The sequence below is a fragment of the Ciona robusta genome, chromosome 9, assembly GCF_009617815.1.
Source record: "Ciona robusta chromosome 9, ASM961781v2".
NCBI lineage: Eukaryota > Metazoa > Chordata > Ascidiacea > Phlebobranchia > Cionidae > Ciona > Ciona robusta.
Genome location: NC_143243.1, coordinates 1529150 through 1551403, shown reverse-complemented (window position 1 = coordinate 1551403; position 22254 = coordinate 1529150). Strand labels below are relative to the sequence as shown.

Here is a 22254-nt window from a genome sequence, read left to right as displayed (position 1 = left end):
ATTCGCACTAAGTTCACAAATTGCTTGAAACTGCTCAGAATTGCAGTTTTTTTCACAATTGTTTAATTCATTCAGTAAATTTTCTCTGACCTGTACAAAACTCGTTTGCCCAAAGTTCATATACCCTTCCCCATACCATTTCCACATTACATCGAATTCGCTAAGCAGTCTTGGTGTCTTGTAATCCGTACTTTCAAGTCAGTCTGAAACATCCATATTATTCTTTTTGGAATCAACACCGAATTGTATAACAACCGCTAAGCTGTTATTGCCAAACGAGTTTACTTGATGATAGTGACTTTTCGGAATAAATATACAATCCCCAGCGTGCAGGGTCACATTTGTCCATGGAACTTTCACAATATCCGGATATTTAATCAAATCCACAGCCATTGGATCGAACAAAGAAGCTCCACCGTCGGCGTCCTTACCGTTTTCCTCTTGCTCATACACCCATTTCGTGTATTGTGGCTCTGCTAGCTTCCATTGCTTGCTACCAATCAGTTGACAGTTGAGTTGATCATTCGAATCCTCGTGAAGTAAGCTTGAGCTTCCACCTTTGTTCCACCAAATGTCAACTTCAATAAAGTTTCTCGTGAATTCTCCGCACGCCCCAATCGAAGGCAAGACAGGAAACTCTTTGTACATTTGAGCTGGTAGCTCAGACACCATGTAACTGTTGGATTCCTCGCTTTGGAAGTGATCTACAAAATGTCGGATCGTATCCCGGCCATAATACTTCTCCCCCAACGGTGCTAGCATACCATCATCCTTTTTTTCATCCAATCTTAAAACTCTCATTTCTAATTCTCCGTAATGTTCCTTCAGATAATCGTTTGTCCAGTGCTTAAATACATCAGTATTCACTAAACCGCCACGAAAAATCGCAGGCTTTACCCTTTTGAAGTATTTTTCGTAAAACTCTGCCGGTTTGGGAGCATTTTCAAGCGTAAATTCGTCCAAGAGCACAGTGGGGGATCGGTGAAAGCCAAAAGGTTTAAGATGTCCTTCAGGGAATGAAGATTCACTTGCGTAGCAGACAGAAATCAGAGTAAACATGATAAAACAGATCTCAGCATTATTTTTCATGATGCTATGCGTCTTAGAACCAACCCAAAATCTAGAAACTTATTACTTTAGGATTAAATAGGCGTTATTCATATTCCGCTTTTGTTTTCATTAGACTTATAGTAGGGTGAGGAAAGATGGGACATCTTTAGCACATAATATTTAAATATCCTGATCGCGTTTAAAGCAATTAATAACGGTCTATGAGAGTCGTGACCCATACGGTTTTATAATTCTTTGAACTTACTATAGAACGAGAAAATAAAATAAACAGGTGTCCCATCTTCCCTCAATCTACTATATAGTAGAATAAGGGAAGATGGGACGCCTTTTCATTCTATTTTCTCGTCCTATTTGGTAGTAAACAAAAAATATTTAAATAATTATAAAACCGTATGGGTCACGACTCCCATAGACCGTTCTTAATTGCTTTAAACGCGATCAGGATATTTAAATATTATGTGCTAAAGATGTCCCATCTTCCCCCACCGTACTATATGTTAATATATAATATAGAACTTTAGTTTATCTTTACCTAATTTCAAGGCTAAACCTCATTTCTGACTAACTTCTCTATGAGCACACATCATCTACTGACTAGACACTCGTAAAGGGATCCATATGCGATGGTGATTTTCCAAGAAAAGGAATTTCGATTGCTTCCTTAGGAAGAAGAGATAAACTGATAAATAACGTGTTTTTAAGCATTTTATAGTAGAGTGGGGGAAGTTGGGACACCCTTAGCACATAATATTTAAATATCCTGGCAGTAGTTTGGACAATTAACGACGGTCTTTGGGAGTCGTGACGATACGACTTTATAATTCCTTGAATGTTCTTTGTTTACTACCAACTGGGAGAAAATCGAATAAAAAGGTGTCCCATCTCCCCCCACCCTACTATATATTATTTGTACCAAGGAGAATAAAACCAATATTGGTTTGAATCTCTTTGCTTTGTACTTTCAGAAGTTAGATATACGCTGGCCTTCATGTCCATGTGTGCATATAATTTTAACTGTAAAAGTCGTCTGGTGCCGGAACAAAGTGGTTTGGGTGGCTGCAAGTAACCCAGGGGTTACAAATTCAAGGCATGTCGTGCTATTACTACAAGCGTAAGTGTCATTGGGCAATACAATTCACGGCAGTTGCTGCAACGCTGCAACAAGTGGTCTGGTATGGGTTTTCTTAATTGTCAGTCCTACTTTAAAAAGACCATTACCCACTAAAGTACGCGTAAACGAATACCAGGTGTATGATGCAGAAAATCCGTGTTATTACAACTGTCGTTGCCCCACCACGCAGGAAAAGCGAGTCACAACCACGAAAGGCGAGTTCCCATTTATAGGCCAAACCCCAGACAGGCTGTTCTGTTTCGAGTTCGGGGGACCACCGGATAGTTTTCGGCGTCTTTTGCTTTGCAAGTTTTGCTGTTGATGACTGTTTTATGTCAATTGTCAATGTTAATGCTATTTATCATTGGTTTATGTAATCGGTTACATGTTGACAGAAGATAGTAGGGTGGGGAGGATTCCTCACCAGCACCGATAGTAGTATATATGTACATGCGTAATGTTAATAACCTCGTACGTAAACAAACTGGACTTTTTGTTTGTCTTTTCGATACAGTAACAAATCAGAGTCGTAGGTACTTCTATCTTCTTTATGGCTCTGTAACAAATGTAGCAGTAAACGACAGTCATTTTAATATTAAGAAGTGACAAAACGGTTTGAATAAAAAATGACCGTCGATTATTGCAGCATAAAATTAGCTTTTTCTAATGCTCTTTAAACAATTTCTACAATCTACTGCTAAAACACAATGCTGGTCATTTCTTAATCGTGGTTTGTACATCAATAAAAAGTAAGTTAATAATTGACTTATAGTTTAATGTTTAGTATACTTTAGCTTTTTTATAGCAAATGCCTTGGACCAGTCAATCACTCATATTATAATTAAAAAGTAACCCAGTGATCACTAATGGCTTGTACAAATTATCAGCCATACATACATTAATACATAAATGAAAAAATCCAAAAAAATAAACACCTACAAAGTAACCTACGTGGTAAGTCGCAAGCTAGCGCGAGGTGTTAAACCAGTGTTATAACAACTGTCGTTTTAGGGCTACGCGAGGATAAAGTATTTAAAGTAGCCCTGCCACAGAGGATAAATTTGTGGCATTCTTGCATTGAAATGACAACAGTTTACCAGGGAGTGTAGTTAACCACTTGTATCTGTAACATCTAGATCAACAAGAACAATGGGGAGTAAAGTGATGGTGAATGGTGTTAACTTGTATTATGAGAAAGTGGGAACAGGAGAACATGTTGTGTTACTTGTGCCAGGTGCATTAGGTAAGCTATGTGAGCAAAAAATTAAGGTGTCTCACTTTTGAAAAGTCAGAGTGCCATAACTTTCAAAAAATAAAAGTCTATACTCGTTTATATTTCATTTATTTTTTAGTTTTTACATTGTTAGCTTTTAATTGGAAATCAGCTGATCATTGCACTATCACTACTTTATTTTGTTTATTTCAAGACATGTTTGTGAAATACTAAAAGTTTAACTAAATTATGTCAAGGTACAAGAGTTACCAATGTGATGTACCTTGCTAATGAGCCAACTCTGCCCTAAATCTCAGCTCCTTGGTTAGCTTTGTTGTAGGATATATCTTTTTAACCATAGGATGTTTTGTCACACCCATATAGAATACAATTTTATAATCACCTATATTAAAGTATATTAGAATAATTATATTATTTATTATATTTGGTACTCACTCATTCTCTAATTTCAGGATCCACCAAGACAGATTTTAAACCCCAACTGGAAAATTTAAATCGTGACAAGTTCACTGTGATTGGTTGGGATCCTCGAGGTTACGGCCAATCACGTCCTCCGAATCGGGAATGTAAACCAGACTTTATTTTTCGTGACGCAGAAGATGCAGTTTCGCTAATGGAGGTACTCATTGTAGTTTTGTAACCTTTTTTTTAACTTTAACATATTTTACTTTTTCTGCAGTAAAAACTTGTGTGAACTATTTTTTTCTGCATTAGCAAAATAAGACTGAAAAGGGACATATTTCAGAGCGATATACCACCACTTATTCTGCAAAACTAAAGTAAAGAAGACTACATTTGTTTCATTATTCTAACTCATATAAATTTCATAATTGCAGTCGTAACATAAATAGGTAGCTCAAGCCAAAAAAATTTATTGCAGTTAGACGTTTCATAGCAAACATTTTAAAATACTTTGAATTTTAGGATTAATTTGCCTTCCATATTAGAATCTTGGATTCGAAACTTACTCACTGCTGGGTTGGAGTGATGGGGCAAATATATCTGCAGTTATGGCAGCTAGGTGGAGTGAGAGAGTTAGGAAACTTGTTATTTGGGGAGGAAATTCATATTTCACCCAACAGGAGCTTGAACTATATCAAAGTAATGTTGAATAATTGTACAAAATTAAACCAATATAGGTGTGTGTTGTCTTATTCACCTGACACACTCAGTTGATTGATATTCGTATGCCTCTTTATTTCTCAGTCAAAGCAGTCTTTTTATACACCTGGCACACTTATCGTATTACCATCTCATGCTCACTGTGTACATAAAATGTCTTTATATTCATATGTATAATTATGTTGTACTCAATACTACACCTCATGCTACCAAACCAACCCTTTCTTGCACCCTAGGCATCCGTGACTTATCAACGTGGAGTAAATCAATGCTAAACCCAATGGTTGAGGTTTATGGAAAGGAATATTTTGAGAAGACATGGCACGCATGGATTGACATGTTCACTGAGATGGCTGGTGGCAGAAAGGAGGATACCAATCTTTACAACGAGGTCAGCAAAAAAATTCACAAGTGTTTTTGGTGGAGACAAAAATAAATTTTATATCTGTAATATATTTTTTAAATTTGCAGCGTTTTGCAAATTAATCATTTCCCGCCAGTTTTCTTGGAAAATATTCCTTACTTCTTGTATTTTCAAATATTTTAATTTAAAGTTGTCTGTCTTTTATCTATGAATCAGGAATTATGCAAAATTAAAGCCGACACATTGATTATCCACGGGCAAAAAGATGCGCTTGTTCCTGATTTTCACCCCAAACATTTTGCTAAGAATATTCAGAATTCAAGGTAAATCGCAGTCCTTTTTGGTATTGATATTCTTGCAGTACTAAGAAAATATTATTACTTTAAAATGATAAGAATTAACCTGGTGTAATAATATTAACAAACTTCATACTCACTATCAATTTAAACATGAGCATTTTCTTACATCTGACACACATGGTGTATTCATACACCTCATGCTCACTGTCAAGTTTTAACATTAGTGTCTTCTTATACACCTGACACACATGGTGTATTCATACACCTCGTGCTAACTCTCAAGTTATAACATCAGTGTCTTCCTATACACCTGACACACATGTTGTATTCATACACCCCATGCTCACTGTCAAGTTATAACATTTGTGTCTTCTTATACACCTGACACACATGGTGTATCCCTACACCCAATGCTCACTGTCAAGTTATAACATTAGTGTCTTTTTATACTTACTGTATGTTACTTCTACATTCCCAACAACACAGGTTAGTAGTATGGGAAGATGGCAAACACAATCTTCATCTACGTTTTGCCGACCGATTCAACGAGCTTGTACAAAGTTTCCTGCTTGAAAATACTTCCAATCTGTGATGTAACAATGGCAATTATAACATCATATGCATCAAACTTTTAATGCAGGAAGGCAGGAATTGTTGACATGCATTACCATTACTTTATAAGATAAATTTGTTTCCAAATAACATCTATAGTGAGTAGGGCCGCTGAATGTGTTGGTTGTTCTACTGGCAATATAATTGCATTTTAATCATGTTATTTATCATCATAGTAAGATGTAGTATAGACACTACTATTCCTATGCAACATGGCGTATTAGATTCTAAATCTTTAATTTTTGTGAGTTATGTTGCAATGATTGTGGTCAGATTAGTCTGAAAATATTGTGTGAATTGCTTCAAGATGTGTCATTACATAGAAGTAGTAGTATATACGTGTGTTGAGCATTTTGACAAGTTAATAGATGGTGGGGTTCTATTGAATCATATTATAATATGTCATGTCGTTTTTACACCAGACAGTCATTATATATTTAAAGACCTCTTGCTTCACATCTAGTTATACCAAAACATAAGTGTTTCTTATACAGTATATAACATTTATCGTATTAAACAAGTCTCGTGGGCCGTGGCCTGAAAGTTCTTGGCGCATAGCATAGTGACGCTGAGTGATGTGCCATCACTGCCATCCATTTGCTTACTGCCAAAAACCGAGAGAATGGCAGCGGAAACGAGGGTAGAGAAATTAGGAAAAAGGCAAGATTTTCCTTCGAATGTTTTTACTCTCTGCTCCTTCTACGTATGTTGCTGTCGTAGTTCAGTCAGCTGTATCAACCTATAGTTAGCTGTATCAAGATTTTAACCATGGAGCTTCAAGAAACTTCGTTAAAGTCGTTGTACTTTCTGCTACTAAGTTTTTCAAGTAAGTAAGTTTTATAATCTACACTACATTGTACCAATCACGCTATCTCTCTATATTTCATTGACTATTGTTATTCCGTTTTATTCTCTTGCTAATTTAAACAAAATCATTGTTTCAAGAATTCAACAAATATTGTTTTGTTGGGTATTCAATGTGAGAAAACGGACATTTACTGTAATAGATACCAGCGTTTGTGGTTACAACAACCGTATCAAAAACGAGGCAATTTTCTCTGAAAGTTTGTGATAAAATTTGCTACAGGTTTAAAAAGATAACAAACACGGCGAAATGGGTCATTTTCAAACATTTATGTTTAAAACAAAGTGTGTCACGCGCTACATTTAAACGTGTCATTACTGGCGTCTCCCCATTGCTGTAAATATCTCTACAGTTGCAGAGATAAAGACTTGATTGCCCCTGAGGATAAACTCGATATTATCACGTTGTTACCAGACTGAGTTGCAAACACCAGAGCGCCAGTTACTTTAACATAAATCAGATAACAAACGCATGCGCAATAGGGCCCGGTCCAAATTCAACTATCAGGACAAATATATAGTGGGGAAGATGGGACATGTTACATTCTACTTTCTCGTCCCATTTGGTAGTATACTAAAAAATTCAAAGAATTATAAAAACCGTATCCTTACGACCCCTATAGACCGTTGTTTCTGGTTTAAAACACGGTCCGAATATGTGTACAGTATGTGCTAAAAGTGTCTTCCCCCACCCTACTATTTCACGACACTTGCAGGCTCTTGGTCCTTGAAATGCTATTCTCAACACACCGTGCGTATATTTAACGAAAGTCTTTTTACGAAAATTTTGTTCTGCAGCTTTCTTCTGTTCGATCGGATACATTATCTACTTTTACGTCATCACGAAACGTAAACACCTCCGCAGAAAATACGTATGGATGACGTCACTAGCTCTGGCTGATTTCTTTTTTGCTTTAAATTTGTTGCCAATTTTAATATCCCTGGTTAAAGACAAGTGGGTGTTCGGAATCTACGGTGGATTGGTAAATTATACTTGGTTTTGTTAACGGTTAATCACGATGTCTTTCGTGGAAGGAAGCTTTTAAAACGGCCGTGAAATGCTACCTTGTCGACATTTAATTAAACTTTTTTATATATCTTCTTTGAATTGCTGTTCGTTAGATCAGTAAATGTAAACCAGATATTTCTTGTTATATAAAGTAGTAAGCACAATACTCATGGCACAACGACCGTCGTTGCCCCGCTACACGTGAATAAATACGTTATATATTAGCGTGAGAAAGATGGTACACATTTTATTCTATTTCTTGCCTTGTTTTGTAGTAAACAAAGAACATTCGAAGAATTATAAAACCGTATCCTCACGACTACCACAGGCTGTTGTTAATTGTATAAAACACGATTAGAATATTTAGATATTATGCGCTAAAGGTGCCCATCTTCCTCCGCAGTACTATACTAGTGCTGCTTATATTGGGTAAAACTTAGTCTTAACTTGAATTTGGTTGTTTTATTTAAAGGTCAACTCTATCTTGTCATTATCATCTGGTTTTGTTGGTATTGCAGGAGCTCAAGGTATTGCAATTCATAGACACGAGGTGGAGCAAGGGAAAGGTTGTCAACTTAAATATATTTACGTATTTTTTCAACTTTAATTAGCTGATTCTTGAATGTGCCACTTTCATGTATGGTTATCATTCTATTCTACACTGGTAGGTGCCTTATCGAGAACCAAGGATGTATGCTAGATTTGTCCTATTATTCCAACACCCATAAACGCGCTCTTTTGTTATAGGAATGCTGGCGTTTTCTTTTAGCCAACTTACAATTCCAAAATCTCTGGTTTATTAAATCTGTAAGACTTTCCACAGCCTACTATGTGTACTGTATAAAGTAAGCCATGGCGTTTGTGGTATTTACAAACGTATTTTTCCCCCTTAAGCGACCTCCTTTAAGAAGTATTTTTACGACCTCCTTTAAGAAGAACAGAAGAAGTATTTTACCAATCGAAGCGACGAAGCTTAATTTAAGACCTTTATGAATCACGTTATTATATATGCCGAATTAATTTATTTCATAAATCGCAGTTATTTTAACCTTTTTCTCCTTTTAATAAACCAGATGCTCAGACTTCACAGAAGTTTCGAATAGGAATGGCATGGGTGACCGGTATCGCAATGGGGGTAGTCCCTAGTCTTGGAATCGGACATTACGAAGAAGCAACGGAAACCTCTTTTGGCTGTTTGTTGGATATGTCGAAGTCCGATCTGTGAGTATATTTTCGCACGACCATTTTTTTACTCTGGCCGTTTGATTTTCCGAGATTGTTTCGGCTGTTTCGTTTTTTGAAACTTTTGTTGTTCCTTTAAATCACATATAAGAACCTTTTATGTACAAATTGTAAACTTTGGTACGCTATGTACCTTTAAGCGACCTCTAAACAACTGGTTCAGCAAATATTTGTATAGTACAATGGGGGAAGATGGGGCCCTTAAGCACATATTGCCTAATATTTTCAAAATCAAAAAAGATGACGGTTTTGGGGTAATACCACGAATTAGTACTATCATTTCTTTATTAATTGACAACAATTTAGAAAAATATAATAAAACACACGAAGAGTTATTTAGCGATCCGCACAACAAGTGAAATTTTACAAATTCGAAAACACACAGGATAAGATGGGACAGTTTAAAATCTTTGTAAATTTTGATTATTAAGTGTATTTATAAATAGGGATATACGTAAATAACACGAAATAATACTGTACGCGTTGAAAATTAAGTCTAAACATTCTTTTTCTTGACCTACTGCTATAGTTTTTAACATGTTACCTATATAGTAGGGTGGTGCAAGATGGGACACCTTTTCGTTTGATGGGGTGCAAGATGGGACACCTTTTCAGGGTGGTGCAAGATGGGACACATTTTCGTTTAGTTTTCTCTTTTCATTTGGTAGTAAACAAAGAACATTCAATGAATTATAAAGCCGTATCTTTAACTATTGATAAAGTTTTATTTTTGCTACAAATTGGGTATTACTACTCTGTTTTTGGCACAAGCCACTTCTTATAAATTATCACCAAGTGCAAATGACCAAATTTCGAATATATTTTCAAAATATTATCTTTTTATTATATCAGTATCTTATAGTTAAATAGCCCCTGAGGTTTAAACTACTAAATTAAAAGCAAACCTTTAAAAGTTTGGCAATATAAACATACAAAATTACTTTGTGGGGGAAGATGGGACTCTAAATTGAAATATATTCATATTAGCAGTATTCTGCAACTTGTAGTTAACCTACCGAATTTAACAGGCTGTGCTAGTTTCTTCGTATTGACCCCTGCCTATTTTCTTCATGCTTATATCTTAGTGTTTTTTTTTATAAAACTAAAACTAGTTTTATGAGACAAAATTAAACTGTACGAAAAATTCAAGGTTGTTTCATGAAGCTATGAAACTAGTTTAATCGTTCGCACAGGCAAACTAAAAAATCATTGGCTTTACTATGATTTAGCGAGCATTAAAAAAATAGCACCTTACTATTTCGCTTTTTTTTTACCTGCTCAAAGTATACTGTTTCTATTTTACACATTTTTTTTAATATTTAAAAACAGTAATCAGCTTTGACGGGCGTTTTATAAAGTCGTGATAATACTGTCGAATAATTCTGTAACCTTATTTTCCTGATTATCATTAAATGGGGGTCCGTAAAAAGAAATTTTAAAAAAGTCTCGCCTGACAAAGTGTCCCATCTTCCCCCACCCTACTATACATCAACAACATAACCCCTATTTCTCGCATTAGGTCCTCATTCATCTACATGGTGGCTTGCTTTGGTTTCTTTGCAGTTTTTCCACTTTGGAGGATGGTTACCTCGTATTATAAACTCATTAAAATGAACAAAGCAAATTGGGTAAGTACTTCGTCGTGCGTTCAATTATGCAAGTGTTGTGAATAAAATGCCATGCAGAACAAATTTAAAAAAACACACATAGTTAAATAATATGCGGTAACCGGTAACTCGTGAGCGGGCACGAGGTGTATTAAACCTATCACCGACTGTATAACGACCGTCGTTCTCCCCCCTTATACACGAGAAAAAACTCCAATTTTCATTAAAAACGTGGTCTTGCCACACGCTAAAGCAACTTTATCTCAAGATTCTTTCAACATTTTCTACTTGGTGCCTCATAGTCTGTAGTCAAGTCGAATTCCGATGTATATGCTTTCAACACTAGACTAAATGCTTGTAACGCACATCTGATTGGTTAACAGTAGTCTGTTTTTGGTATTTATTTGCCCACGCATGCCGTTTACCAATAACATTCATTATACGCTTAGGAATCTAAACATAGGAATCTAAAAAATCGATACATTTCCTTTCAAATCTACGGTGGCTTATAAATAATTAAAGCTGCTTTATTCCACAGAGCATTCTTGTCATACCAGTCGTATTTGTTCTCTGCTATGCCCCCTTTTCTGTACATGCTCTTGCTGCAGTCACAATACCCCATCATGTCCCTTCCGAGCTTGAAATTGTTCTTGTACACGTAGGTTCTTGGTTTTAATTTCTAAAGATTGCTTGATGACTTCTATGATTTCACTGTGATCGTTAGATGTATCACTGACGAGATATAACTCGACAGTGAACATGAGGTGTATGAATACACCGTGTGTGTCTCGTGTATAAGAAGACACCCATGTTATAACTCGACAGTGAGCATGAGAGATGTATGAACACAACATGTATACGAATGTATCTGATGTATAATGAGGCACCCATGTCGTAACTTGACAGCGAGCACATTAAGGTGTTCGGATACATTGTGTGTTTGCGTATAAAAGACACCTATGTTATAACCCGACAGTAAGCATGAGGTGTATAAATACACCATAAGTGTCTGGTGTACAAGATGGCACCCATATTATAACTGAACAGCGAGCATATTAGGTGTTTGAATACATTGTGTGTCTGCGGTTTAGAAGACACCTATGTAATAACCCGACGTAAACACATTCTGTTGCTGCAGTGTGGGCCGAAGATACTTATCGCTTTCAACCCATTCATGTACGTCCTAACAAACACGGAACTGCTGAGTGCTTACAAATCTGTTATTGTGAATGGGGAAGATGATTCTGGTGCTGATGAAAGGAAACAAGAGTAAACTGAACGTTAATATGTTGTTATCTATGGCCGATTCATTACTTAACCACACATTAAGTACAAGAGGCAGGCGAAAGTTAAAGTTCACCCACTTCATCGCTTTGTGTTGTATATAAACTTCGTTTTTGAGAGCTCGGCTCGCCCTGGTGTAATGAACAATGTCACGGATGGCCCGATCGATCTTAAGCCGCCGTAACATGCCCAATATATAAATTGCGAGAACACGCATGCTAAGCATTTAATAGTTTCAGGCGCACCTGCAATGACCAACAAAAAGCAAAGTGTGTTACTATAAACTAAATTGCAACACGTTCTACACAATACGTATCAATATGGTGAAATGAGGGAAGATGGGACACCTTTTCATTCTATTTTCTCGTCCGATTTTGTAGGAAACAAAAAATGTTTACGGAATTAAATAACGTTATCTTTCACACTCCCATAAACCGTTGTTAATTGTTTAAAACACAATTAGTATACTTGGATACTATGCGCTAAAGGTGTCCCATCTTACCTCATCTTATTGTATATGTGTTACTTTGTGGCTGATTATTTTTTTGTATTTTTTACGTATGTTTTTTACGTATGGCAATTTGGCACCCTATTGCCACTTCCACACATTATTGATCCTGTTCATTGGTGTTGCTTAGCGCTCCCGCGCACCAATATGTCTAAAATAGCTGATATTTCACAAAAACTGCTGTGATGGCAATTTTGTATTGTTGAGAATTTCTGATGACAAAATGCGGCGTGTCTGCAGTATAATCTTAACCGATAAACATTATTGTACTTCTAGGCATACGTTATTGAGGGGTGTTTAAGTACATTTTATGCTGCATGACTTTTATATAATTTGCATACAATAAACCACTGACCGCATTTTTGCACGGCGGTTTGACGGTTGGCTACCCACTCGCTCATGCCATATTAAGTTGCTTTAGGCGCAGTCACTTGGTAAACTGGCATTGATTGCAGCGACATGCAGAAAAAACGAGAATATTTTAACAGAGTGCAGCCAATTATAGATTGACAATATAGGCGTAGCCATCTGCCTTGACGTTTGTATTAAATTGAATTGCAGTAAATTGTTGTTAAGTTAAAATGAGCAAAATATTCGTGAACGGCGTCGAGTTGTTTTATCAGAAATTTGGAACAGGAGAACATGTGGTTCTTTTACTTTGTGGAGGGCTGGGTAAGTATAATTTTATTATTTTTTTATTTCATATTTTTTAAACTCTGCCACAGAAGAATTAAATACGGTGTCACTGTCAGATGTTTCTTACAGTAAGTATAGCCCCCAGTATTTAAAAAATATATATACGATTTCGGTTGTAAACATTTATCCCGCGCGCGGTTAAATTAGGTTGATAAACGTGGTTAAGTGGTGTTCGAATTCACATGACCGAAAAACGACATACGTTAAACACAGCTGTTCTGCTTCATGCACCTCGTACCAGCTTACGAGTTACCAAGTATGTTACTTTGCGGGTAGTTATTATTTTGGAGAGACATGCGAGCTAACCGAATGTGCTACGGCGCCGAGTAAAAAATAATAAAGCTGAAACAGTCTTTAGACAACAGTGTTGGGCAGTATTGTTAACAATTTTTCAGGGAATTTGTAATTGTTTTACCGAGTGGATCTATTAATCGGTTTAAATCATGTCGTGTTTAAAACACTTGCGTTACATTTTGCTTACCGGTCACTACTTTGTTATAGGTTTTGGTAATATCCATTACAAGCCACAAATTGAAGGTTTTGATCTAGAAAAGTTTACCTTGATTAGTTGGGATCCGAGAGGTTATGGTCAATCGAGGCCTCCAAAGCGAGTATTTCCAAAGGACTTTTATTATATTGATGCCGACGATGCAATTGCTCTCATGGAGGTTCGTTTATGTTTGTAGATCTTCTCACGTAAGGAAATTATATTTAAAACCGCCTAGTAAATTATATTGGAACGAATATATTGGACATGGGCTACAAGTTTTTCTTAACAATTTTTACCCTTAGAAACTTGGATATGAATCATACTCTTTGTTGGGGTGGAGTGATGGAGCAATATTAGCTGCTATAATTGGTGCTAAGAAAAGTGAGAAAGTTAGAAAAATAGTCAAATGGGGTGGAAATGCATTCTGTACACCAGATATGATGGTAGTATACCAAGGTAAAAATGTGTTTGTGGCATATGAAAAAAACATTATATTAATGTGTTTAAATGAATGAATGAATGTAACTTACTTTATCCTTGTGTGGCCAGAAAACGACAGTCATTATAACATGGGTGTTCATACAGCTAGTGCCAGCTTACAAGTTACCATGTATGCTACTTTGTAGGTGATCACTTTTGGGGGGAATTTTTCACTTTTTATGTGTGGCTGATAATTTGGACAACCCATTAGTGACCACTGGGTTGGAGCAATTGCGGTTAAGTGTCTTGCCCAAGGACACATACGCTCACAATGGTGGTAGCGACGAGCCTTGAACCCATTTCCTCTGGGTTACAGGCAAGCGTGTTAACCCCTTTGCCAAGCAGCAGATGTTTGCAGCATAAAATATTTGTTAGATACAAAATATAGTTTAATAAATCTACTTCCAGGCCTACATGATGGATCTATTTGGAGTGAAGATGCGTTTGGTCCTTTATTGAAATATTATGGAAAGGAGTATTTTGACTGCATATTAAAAGCATGGTGCGCAAGTTTTAAAACTATGGATAAAGACAGTGAAGGGAATGTTAACATCTGTTCAGAAGTACGTGTATATTGATGCTTGCTTATTGAATGTTTTCTTTTTCATTGAAATTTTTAAATAAGTATATTATTATTAAGTATATAAATATTTCATGGTGTAATTAAACTTACAATTACAAGAGAACTCAAACTTAGTCTGCTTTAATGTCAAAAATTTCAATATTTTTATAGTATCTTTCTGATGTAAAAGCGCCGACATTGATTATACATGGTATGAAAGATGGGTTGGTCGTAAAGATGCATGCAGACTTCTTTCTTGAGAAAATAAAGGATTCAAAGTAATATATAACATTTACTCATTCAATCGGTTTATATTTTATAAAGAGATTTTTACAAAAGTATTTGTTTTGCATTAAATATGCAATTATTAATATTTGTTGATAAGTCTATAGTACATACTTATCCATGTAAATTTGGCGTGCGGGCTGTGGCTTGTTGTTATGTGTTGTATGCACCTATCAGTTTAGAAACTATTTCAAAATGAAACTTTTTATTTAGGTTGGTAGTATTTGATGAAGGAGACCACCATCTTCACTTACAATTCCCAGAGAAATTTAATCGGCTTGCTCAGGAGTTTCTTCTTGAGTAAAGAACTCATTTTACAATGTAACAGCTGTTTTAACTAATCAAAAAACTCAGTTGTCTTCATTTATTTAGTGTATTTTGTTATTAATATTTGTGTTGGGTGTGTTTGGTGTACACATGGCCTAGAGATATCTCCAGTAGGCTGTGGTGTACACTGTGCATAATAACATACTGTACAGTGGCCTACTGCAAAATATAACCTTTTTCTGCATTTTGGATCATTTCTATTGCAATATACAACACATGGCGTATGTTCTTTATACTGTATTTTATAAGTGTAGTTAGCAACATCAGATTTATAAGTGCTAATATTAGCGCTGCCAGCTACCCAATTACAACTTGCGTTCCTGGTAATCGAAGTTACCAAACTCTATTCCTGTGATCCACCCAGTGAGTATTATTAGTGCAGTTTAGTTGTTTGAAATTTGATTAGCGAATGTCGTTTAGTGGCAAAATCGTTTTTCTTAGTTGATTTAATTAATTTGATAGTTATAGAAGCAATAAAGAATAGTAATATGCGTTGCATTACTTTGGTACGTGCCGCGCAGGCTTGTCTTAGTATTGGTTCCGGTGAAAGTTAAAATGTAGCATCATGTGTTATCACGAACAGAGTAATGGTATACTGTCGTGACCGCACGGAGTGTTTTATTTCAGCCGCCGCTACACGCAGACAGTTGTTGCCGCGTTCAGCGTTAAAATACGTGCAGGAATTTGCGGTATTTTACAAGAGAACACTTATACTATCACGTACAGCCAAACTTATTCGTTTTTAACCTCAGCCTTTAAGTGCAATTAAAATGAGCAAACCTTGCGTAAATGGAGTGGAACTGTTTTATCAGAAACACGGAACGGGTGACCACGTTGTGCTTCTACTACCAGGAGGTTTGGGTGAGTCTTTACTAATATAAAAGTTTTAAACTTGCCGACTTGGCAAGTTGTTTATTACAAAGAGATTAAAACCAAATCTGTTTGCTTATTACTGTACACTTTATTTTATTTTAAATAGGATTTGGCCAGCTCCATTTTACTCCTCAAATTCAAGGTTTTGACAAGAAAAAGTTTACTTTGATTAGTTGGGATCCGAGAGGTTATGGTCAATCAAGGCCACCAAAGCGAGTGTTTCCAAAGGACTTTTATTATATTGATGCTGACGATGCAATTGCTCTAATGGAGGTGATGCATTTGTTTTTTTGAAAGCTGTAATATGCAACATTTAGGAGTTATTTTTAGATGTCCCTTGGGATGTATGTAACATAACACAAGTGTTATAATGACTGTAGTTGCCCGGGGAGATTAAACTAGTTACACTCATCATTCTGTTTTGTGTTTTATGCATATTGTAGCTTGTAATCTTTTTGGGACTTTAGGAGTCTATAAATATGAAATTATCTGGTCAACAAAACATTTTGAATATCATGCACCTTATACACAGAAACTTGGTTATACATCATACTCAATATTAGGCTGGAGTGACGGGGCAATAGTGGCTTGCATAATTGCGGCTAAACAGCCCAATAGAATCAGGAGAATCGTGATGTGGGGTGGAAATGCAATGTGCCCGCCTGAGATGTTACAATCAAATGACAGTAAGTATGAAAATTCGCCAGGAATTAATGGTTATCATGTTCAATATCATATCACCCACAATTCATATTACATGGGTACTCGTAAGCTGGCAAGAGGTGTATCAACACCCATGTTATAACGACTGTCGTTTTTAGCATTCATTCATATCTTATTTATGTGGCATTGTTATATTGAAATTGGTGTATGACTTAAGAATTTAACGTTTTATTTTATCTTAGACAGCAGCAATAGCGCATGTGAAGACCCAGAATATTCTGACCCATCTCTTGATTATTATGGAAAAGAATATTTCACTTATTTAACACGAGCATGGGCGGCTTCTTTTCATCAAATGGATAAAGATAGTGAAGGAAATATTGACTTATGTTCAAAGGTAAAAGGATATATATATATATATATATAGGATGTTTCTTATTGTTTCTATTATTTCGCCTTTATTTTTGATGTTTCCGATGAACTGAGGAAAAAATACTTGTATATATCACCATAATATGATTGTAACATGCGAAGAGTTCGTATATGTCCTAATGTTTAAGATGCAGTATATTACTATGATGTCTACAACTTAATTGTGTTATCATTAAAATCTTTAGTGTCTTCCAAAAGTAACAGCTCCAACGTTCATCTTACATGGATTAAAGGATGTTTCTGTGGTAAAGATACATGCAGATCATATGCATAAAAATATTGCTGGTTCAAGGTACTAAAAATAAAGTTTAAATGGTGAAGATATTTTAAAATGATTTCTTTTTAAGTTTTTAAATGTTGTAAAGAAGTTAATGGTTTAAAGTGGTTATTAAAAATATTAGAGGTTTAACAAATTTTCTAGGATTAAGATTATCGCTTAAATTAACTTTAAGATTGAATTATTATACAATGATACTTAATGCCCGCTTGCTGCTTTTATTTGCTATTTCTTATTATTTGCAACATCTCCAACTATTTCTTATCCATAATATATTTAACAGTTTATTTTTATGTTATTTTTAACACTTCCACCTTCAGTATATTGTTTCTTGATACAAATCTATTTAAAGGTTGGTGCTTTGGGAGAATGGGGAACATTCTCTTCACTTACAATTTCCAGATGATTTTAATAAGATTGCGCAACAATTTCTGCTGGAATCAAGTTAACTTTATAAAGCAACTTTATACTGGCTAGCATTTACGGGATTATTTATAAAATAATTAAATGTTCTGTTTGTGTGCAATAAGAACCTTACTTTACTAGTGAGCCTGAACTGCTTACCACCTGCCTATAATGATGTATCTTATATTCTGATGTAAGTTTTATGGTCGCTGAGGTTGTTGATTTTACATTTTATTTACTTATGTATGATCTTGTTTTATACCTGCATTTGAAGCAAAAATAATTACTAATTAGATATGGAAAATGGCTTAAAGACAAGAATTTTTATTAACTAAAACATTTGAGCCTTCATTTATAATATAGTGTAGCCAAGTATTTTTGGAAAACAGTTAAAACTGCAATAAATCAAAAACAATGAATAAAAATGGTTCATACTAAACAAAAAGAGATACATAACAAACAAAAGGTTTCAACAAAGCTCATTAATGAGAATAAGTAACATCAATGACTACTGCTGTACAATTACAATAACACACTAAGAGTGTTGAATACAAATACAACATTAAAATGGAATTTAAAGCAATTTTAAAAGAATGATCACAAGAAGTCCTCATCTCCTTCATCCAAGTCCAGATGCAGAACATCATCTTCATTAAATTTATCATCAGATGTTTTACCAAGAGGTTCTCCAACAGGTATGACATATTTGTAACTACAACCTTCAGAATTCACCATTTTTCCATCCTTATTTAATGGACTGTCGTTTGTACCATCAATCTTGGCTTGGAATTTTTTCTTTCTGTCTTCTGTGTATTCTTCCCAATTATGCAACGCCTTTCTCCATATTTTAACTTGGGCATCCCAGGATCTGCGACTGCATTTCGCAAACTTATCAGGTGTTCTCGGGTGGAACTTCGTTCTCTTGTGCTTTTGGATTTCTCTGGTATAGTTGTCATATGCAATTGTGTTTTTTCCGTATTCGATTTGTTTTTCACGTCGCATTAGAACTACACTGTCTTCTTCAACTGCAACTTCCTCAAGCAAAGGAATGGTGCCATTTGATTCACATTCACTTAATCTTGCAGATCTTTTCTCAGTTAAAATTTGCTTATGCTTGATTGCCTCTTCCTCCAACTCATTGGATTTTTCAACTTGATCAAACCAGTCACTACTACTTGCTTTTCTATCCAAAACTTTTTCTTCTTTCAAATTATTACCAGCCGATTTTTTCGGCGAAAAACGCGACTCCAGTGATCCAGTTTTTCGTTTTCTTCCACTGGAATACCTCTTTGTGTTGCTGCTCTGTTTTCTTGCGTCATCATAATCCTGGGTATGACGTAAGGGACTACGTAGGTCATCCTTTTTGGAAGGTTCATAAAACTTCGCTGTTCTCATACCATTCTCAATTACAAAGCCACCGCATTCTTCCTTTTCGTCAGACCGACATATTCGCTTACCGACGCGTCCATTAAGAGGAGAACTCATTGGTATGATTAAATTCCTGCAACAGCAAGAAAGTCAATGATAAAACAGCACAAAACCAATTAAACTACAACCAAAACAAGCTTCCACTTTTCCCGCGCTAAAGCTGGTTCCCACTTTAACCCTACCGGCGAGCCGGGATCATAGAAACATTAAATATTCAAATCTGCAAGTCATCATTAATTCTGACAAAATTCTTAACTCGAAATTCTTAGCGGTCTGCGACAAGGTGTGGTATGATTTCTGGTTAAGAATTTTCTTGTGTAACAGGGTGTGTCGTGCTAAATGTTAATGTTTTGTTATTGGGAAAAGTTAACAGTTTTCACAAGTGACAAGGTGTGTTATTCTAAATGTTGAAAATTTTCTCGTGTGGCAGGGTGTGTCGTGCTAAACGTTAATATTTTGTTTTTGGGAAAAGTTAAGAATTTTCTCCGTATTTCAAAAGTGACAGAATGAGAATGTTTATGCATTACTCTCTATAACTAATTCAGATTTCTACGTTTTTCAGTTAAGAAAAAATTACATAGTAATATTAAAATTGATTTTACTGAAAGAAGGAACTGATTTTACTTTGAAGATAAGAATTCAACCAAATACTCAGTTGCTCAAAATGTAAGTTCCGATATTTTTTAGGTTTCCTTTAAAATTAATGTGAAATTTAGTTTCACAATGTCACTTCTTATTTGGGAAAGATGCAGGAGATGCTTCTTCATCTGTTTTAACTGTAAAGGATCATACTTTGGTGAAAAAAACTTCACACAACGACAAATCTGGTCAAATCTTGAAGTTTAAGACTTTCCAGGAAGCTACTGTTGCCATTCAAGATTTTGAAACAGAAACCCTCACCAAGTTTGTTTTCCTGAAAAAAGAAAAAAATGGTAGGCAATGTTTGTAAACTGATAAATTATATATAACATATATTTTATATTTATATATATGTTGTTACGTATACATCTTAAACTTAATGTTCGTATTTTTAGATTTCGATTTCGATTCAAAACAAACATTGTTGTTTATATACCAGACAGCATGGCAAAAAAGACTTTTGCTACGTTATGGCCAAGATATTTGTCTTCTGGATGCAACTTATAAGACATCAAAGTACGCACTGCCATTGTTCTTCTTGTGCATAAAGACCAATGTCAATTATCAAGTTGTTGCATGTTTTGTGACACAAAATGAGCGTCAATCTGACATCACAGAGGCCCTTGAAATGATAAAGATCTGGACACCTGGCTGGAATCCAAAATTTTTCATGACAGACAAATGTGAAGCTGAAATAAATGCAGTGGAAGATACTTTTCAAGGTATACTAGTGTAGTACTGAATTTTAAAATTTTTAAACCTTATTTACTTACAGTTAAAATAATATCCTATATACCCAGAACTGGGATACTAGTTTATATTTATAAACCATTGTATGAAATTTATGTCTTGGAAAAAGTTGTTAAATACTTTGACTTAGTTTTCATCCTAGAAAATATCTAATAAACTAATGTTAATCAATGTTTGTTTTTTGAACTGAATAAGGTTATAATGCTGAAGAAATTTTACACCAGATTGCAAAGTTCTTCTATGTGACTTCCATCGAGAACAGGAGTGGGAAAGATGGGTCAAAAAAACAGATAATGGTGTTGGAGACAGAAAAAGGGCAGTTTTATCTGGCTTACGTGCAGTAGCGACGGGTAGCAGAGGCCCTGGAGCGGCTGGCAGCAGAGGCTCTGGGGCAGCGGGTGGCAGAGGCCCTGGAGCGGCGGGCAGCAGAGGCCCTGGAGCAGAGCCTACGCCTGCTGCTCGTTTTGGAGGTCCTTTATTCCACTGCAGTACAAAAACGAGATATAAGTATTTACATGAATAGAGGTACTTGACCATAAAAACAAAAATTGTTATAAAATATACATCAAATTAAGGTTTAACAATTTCTTTCCATGTCTGCAAAAATAACTTACTATATGTTTGGGAATCCATCTGAAAGAAAAATACACAATTACATTTAGTACAACAATTGCAATTTAGTTAAACACTGTAGATATAAATTATACTTACTTTTTTCCTTCCGGAATAACTCCTTTACTATAAAAGTTAAGACAGTTTAAATGTTTAAATATTATAAGTTATAACAAAAACATCATTATCACTTACCATTGCAAAAACTCAAATCGGCTTTTGCCGATATATCTGAAAAAATTAAATTATATATATATATATATATATATAAAACTATTGCCACTAACATACAAACAAAAAAGAATTGTTTAAAACTTATACTTACTTTCTTGTTCTTTTGTGTTCTACAAAAAATAAAAATGATTAACAACAGTCCGCAATTACAAAGTAACACAATTTGGAAACCAAAGACTTACGGTTTGGGATTGCTGGTGTTGGAGTAGGGTTTGTTGGGGTTGGGCTGGGGTTGTTTGAACTGCTAAAAAATGCTACGTTACTAAATCGAAAATCAAATCTATTTTCCATCTAAAATGCAGTCAATTTCTATATCAAAAAGTTGGAACGAAATCTTAACATTTAACACGACACAACCTTTCACACAAGAAAATTCTTAACTTTTCCCAATAACAAAATCTTAACATATAGCACGACACACCCTGTCACACGAAGAAATTCTCAACATTTAGAATAACACACCCTGTCACACGTGAAAACTCTTACATTTTCCAAAAAAAAAATCTTAACATTTAGCACGACACACCCTGCCACACGAGAAAATTCTCAACATTTAGAATAACACACCCTATCACACGAGAAAACTTTTAACTTTTCCCAAAAACAAAACATTAACATTTAGCACGACACACCCTGCCACACGAGAAAATTCTCAACATTTAGAATAACACACCCTGTCACACGTGAAAACTGTTAACTTTTCCTAAAAACAAAACAATAAAATTTAGCACGACACACCCTGCCACACGAGAAAATTCTCAACATTTAGAATAA

The 22254-nt window shown here is 35.3% G+C and overlaps 7 protein-coding genes across 12 annotated transcripts; 4 read left to right on the top strand and 3 right to left on the bottom strand.

The window, feature by feature from the left end:
* Positions 1 to 198: 198 nt before the first annotated feature.
* On the bottom strand, positions 199 to 1089 carry LOC149730658 (lysine-specific demethylase 8-like). Its single transcript, XM_089885520.1, has one exon. It carries the CDS (start codon positions 1087 to 1089, stop codon positions 199 to 201), a length of 891 nt encoding a protein of 296 aa, XP_089741646.1.
* A 1632-nt stretch (positions 1090 to 2721) lies between these two features.
* On the top strand, positions 2722 to 6147 carry LOC149730657 (serine hydrolase BPHL-like). Its single transcript, XM_089884731.1, has 7 exons — positions 2722 to 2931; positions 3319 to 3425; positions 3869 to 4035; positions 4364 to 4517; positions 4775 to 4929; positions 5119 to 5225; positions 5688 to 6147. Exons 1-7 carry the CDS (start codon positions 2849 to 2851, stop codon positions 5791 to 5793), a joined length of 879 nt encoding a protein of 292 aa, XP_089740857.1. The 5' UTR covers positions 2722 to 2848; the 3' UTR covers positions 5794 to 6147.
* A 329-nt stretch (positions 6148 to 6476) lies between these two features.
* On the top strand, positions 6477 to 12381 carry LOC149730656 (chemerin-like receptor 2). 3 transcript variants are annotated; one of them, XR_016385690.1, is made up of 8 exons: positions 6477 to 6639; positions 7476 to 7660; positions 8159 to 8252; positions 8760 to 8907; positions 9481 to 9592; positions 10448 to 10556; positions 11074 to 11193; positions 11674 to 12381. XR_016385690.1 is itself a non-coding variant. In XM_089884732.1 (7 exons), the coding sequence occupies exons 1-7, from the start codon at positions 6582 to 6584 to the stop codon at positions 11806 to 11808; spliced, it is 849 nt and encodes a 282-aa protein (XP_089740858.1). In that variant the 5' UTR covers positions 6480 to 6581; the 3' UTR covers positions 11809 to 12381. The 3 variants fall into 3 exon arrangements, 2 of the variants coding, with proteins under 2 accessions (XP_089740858.1, XP_089740859.1); XM_089884732.1 differs by lacking the exon at positions 9481 to 9592 and having other exon boundaries at positions 6480 to 6639; XM_089884733.1 differs by lacking the exons at positions 9481 to 9592; positions 11674 to 12381 and having other exon boundaries at positions 6480 to 6639; positions 11074 to 11226.
* Positions 12382 to 12771: 390 nt separating this feature from the next.
* On the top strand, positions 12772 to 15391 carry LOC149730655 (serine hydrolase BPHL-like). Of its 2 annotated transcripts, none has more exons than XM_089884735.1 (6): positions 12772 to 12999; positions 13525 to 13691; positions 13816 to 13969; positions 14402 to 14556; positions 14727 to 14833; positions 15054 to 15391. In XM_089884735.1, exons 1-6 carry the CDS (start codon positions 12909 to 12911, stop codon positions 15142 to 15144), a joined length of 765 nt encoding a protein of 254 aa, XP_089740861.1. In that variant the 5' UTR covers positions 12772 to 12908; the 3' UTR covers positions 15145 to 15391. The 2 variants fall into 2 exon arrangements, with proteins under 2 accessions (XP_089740861.1, XP_089740862.1); XM_089884736.1 differs by lacking the exon at positions 12772 to 12999 and adding an exon at positions 13139 to 13279.
* A 420-nt stretch (positions 15392 to 15811) lies between these two features.
* Positions 15812 to 18242, top strand: LOC149730654 (serine hydrolase BPHL-like). Its single transcript, XM_089884734.1, has 6 exons — positions 15812 to 16028; positions 16147 to 16313; positions 16573 to 16726; positions 16946 to 17100; positions 17321 to 17427; positions 17765 to 18242. Exons 1-6 carry the CDS (start codon positions 15938 to 15940, stop codon positions 17859 to 17861), a joined length of 771 nt encoding a protein of 256 aa, XP_089740860.1. The 5' UTR covers positions 15812 to 15937; the 3' UTR covers positions 17862 to 18242.
* LOC149730653 (uncharacterized) lies at positions 18122 to 19422 on the bottom strand. Its single transcript, XM_089884730.1, has one exon. The coding sequence runs from the start codon at positions 19300 to 19302 to the stop codon at positions 18415 to 18417; it is 888 nt and encodes a 295-aa protein (XP_089740856.1). The 5' UTR covers positions 19303 to 19422; the 3' UTR covers positions 18122 to 18414.
* Positions 19423 to 20016: 594 nt separating this feature from the next.
* LOC149730652 (uncharacterized) lies at positions 20017 to 21903 on the bottom strand. 3 transcript variants are annotated; one of them, XR_016385691.1, is made up of 8 exons: positions 21663 to 21903; positions 21572 to 21590; positions 21442 to 21477; positions 21346 to 21372; positions 21249 to 21267; positions 20970 to 21117; positions 20409 to 20573; positions 20017 to 20158 (listed from the first exon to the last, which is right to left on the bottom strand). XR_016385691.1 is itself a non-coding variant. In XM_089884737.1 (7 exons), the coding sequence occupies exons 1-7, from the start codon at positions 21769 to 21771 to the stop codon at positions 20485 to 20487; spliced, it is 447 nt and encodes a 148-aa protein (XP_089740863.1). In that variant the 5' UTR covers positions 21772 to 21903; the 3' UTR covers positions 20408 to 20484. The 3 variants fall into 3 exon arrangements, 1 of the variants encoding a protein (XP_089740863.1); XM_089884737.1 differs by lacking the exon at positions 20017 to 20158 and having other exon boundaries at positions 20408 to 20573; XR_016385692.1 differs by lacking the exons at positions 21346 to 21372; positions 21442 to 21477.
* Positions 21904 to 22254: the final 351 nt, after the last annotated feature.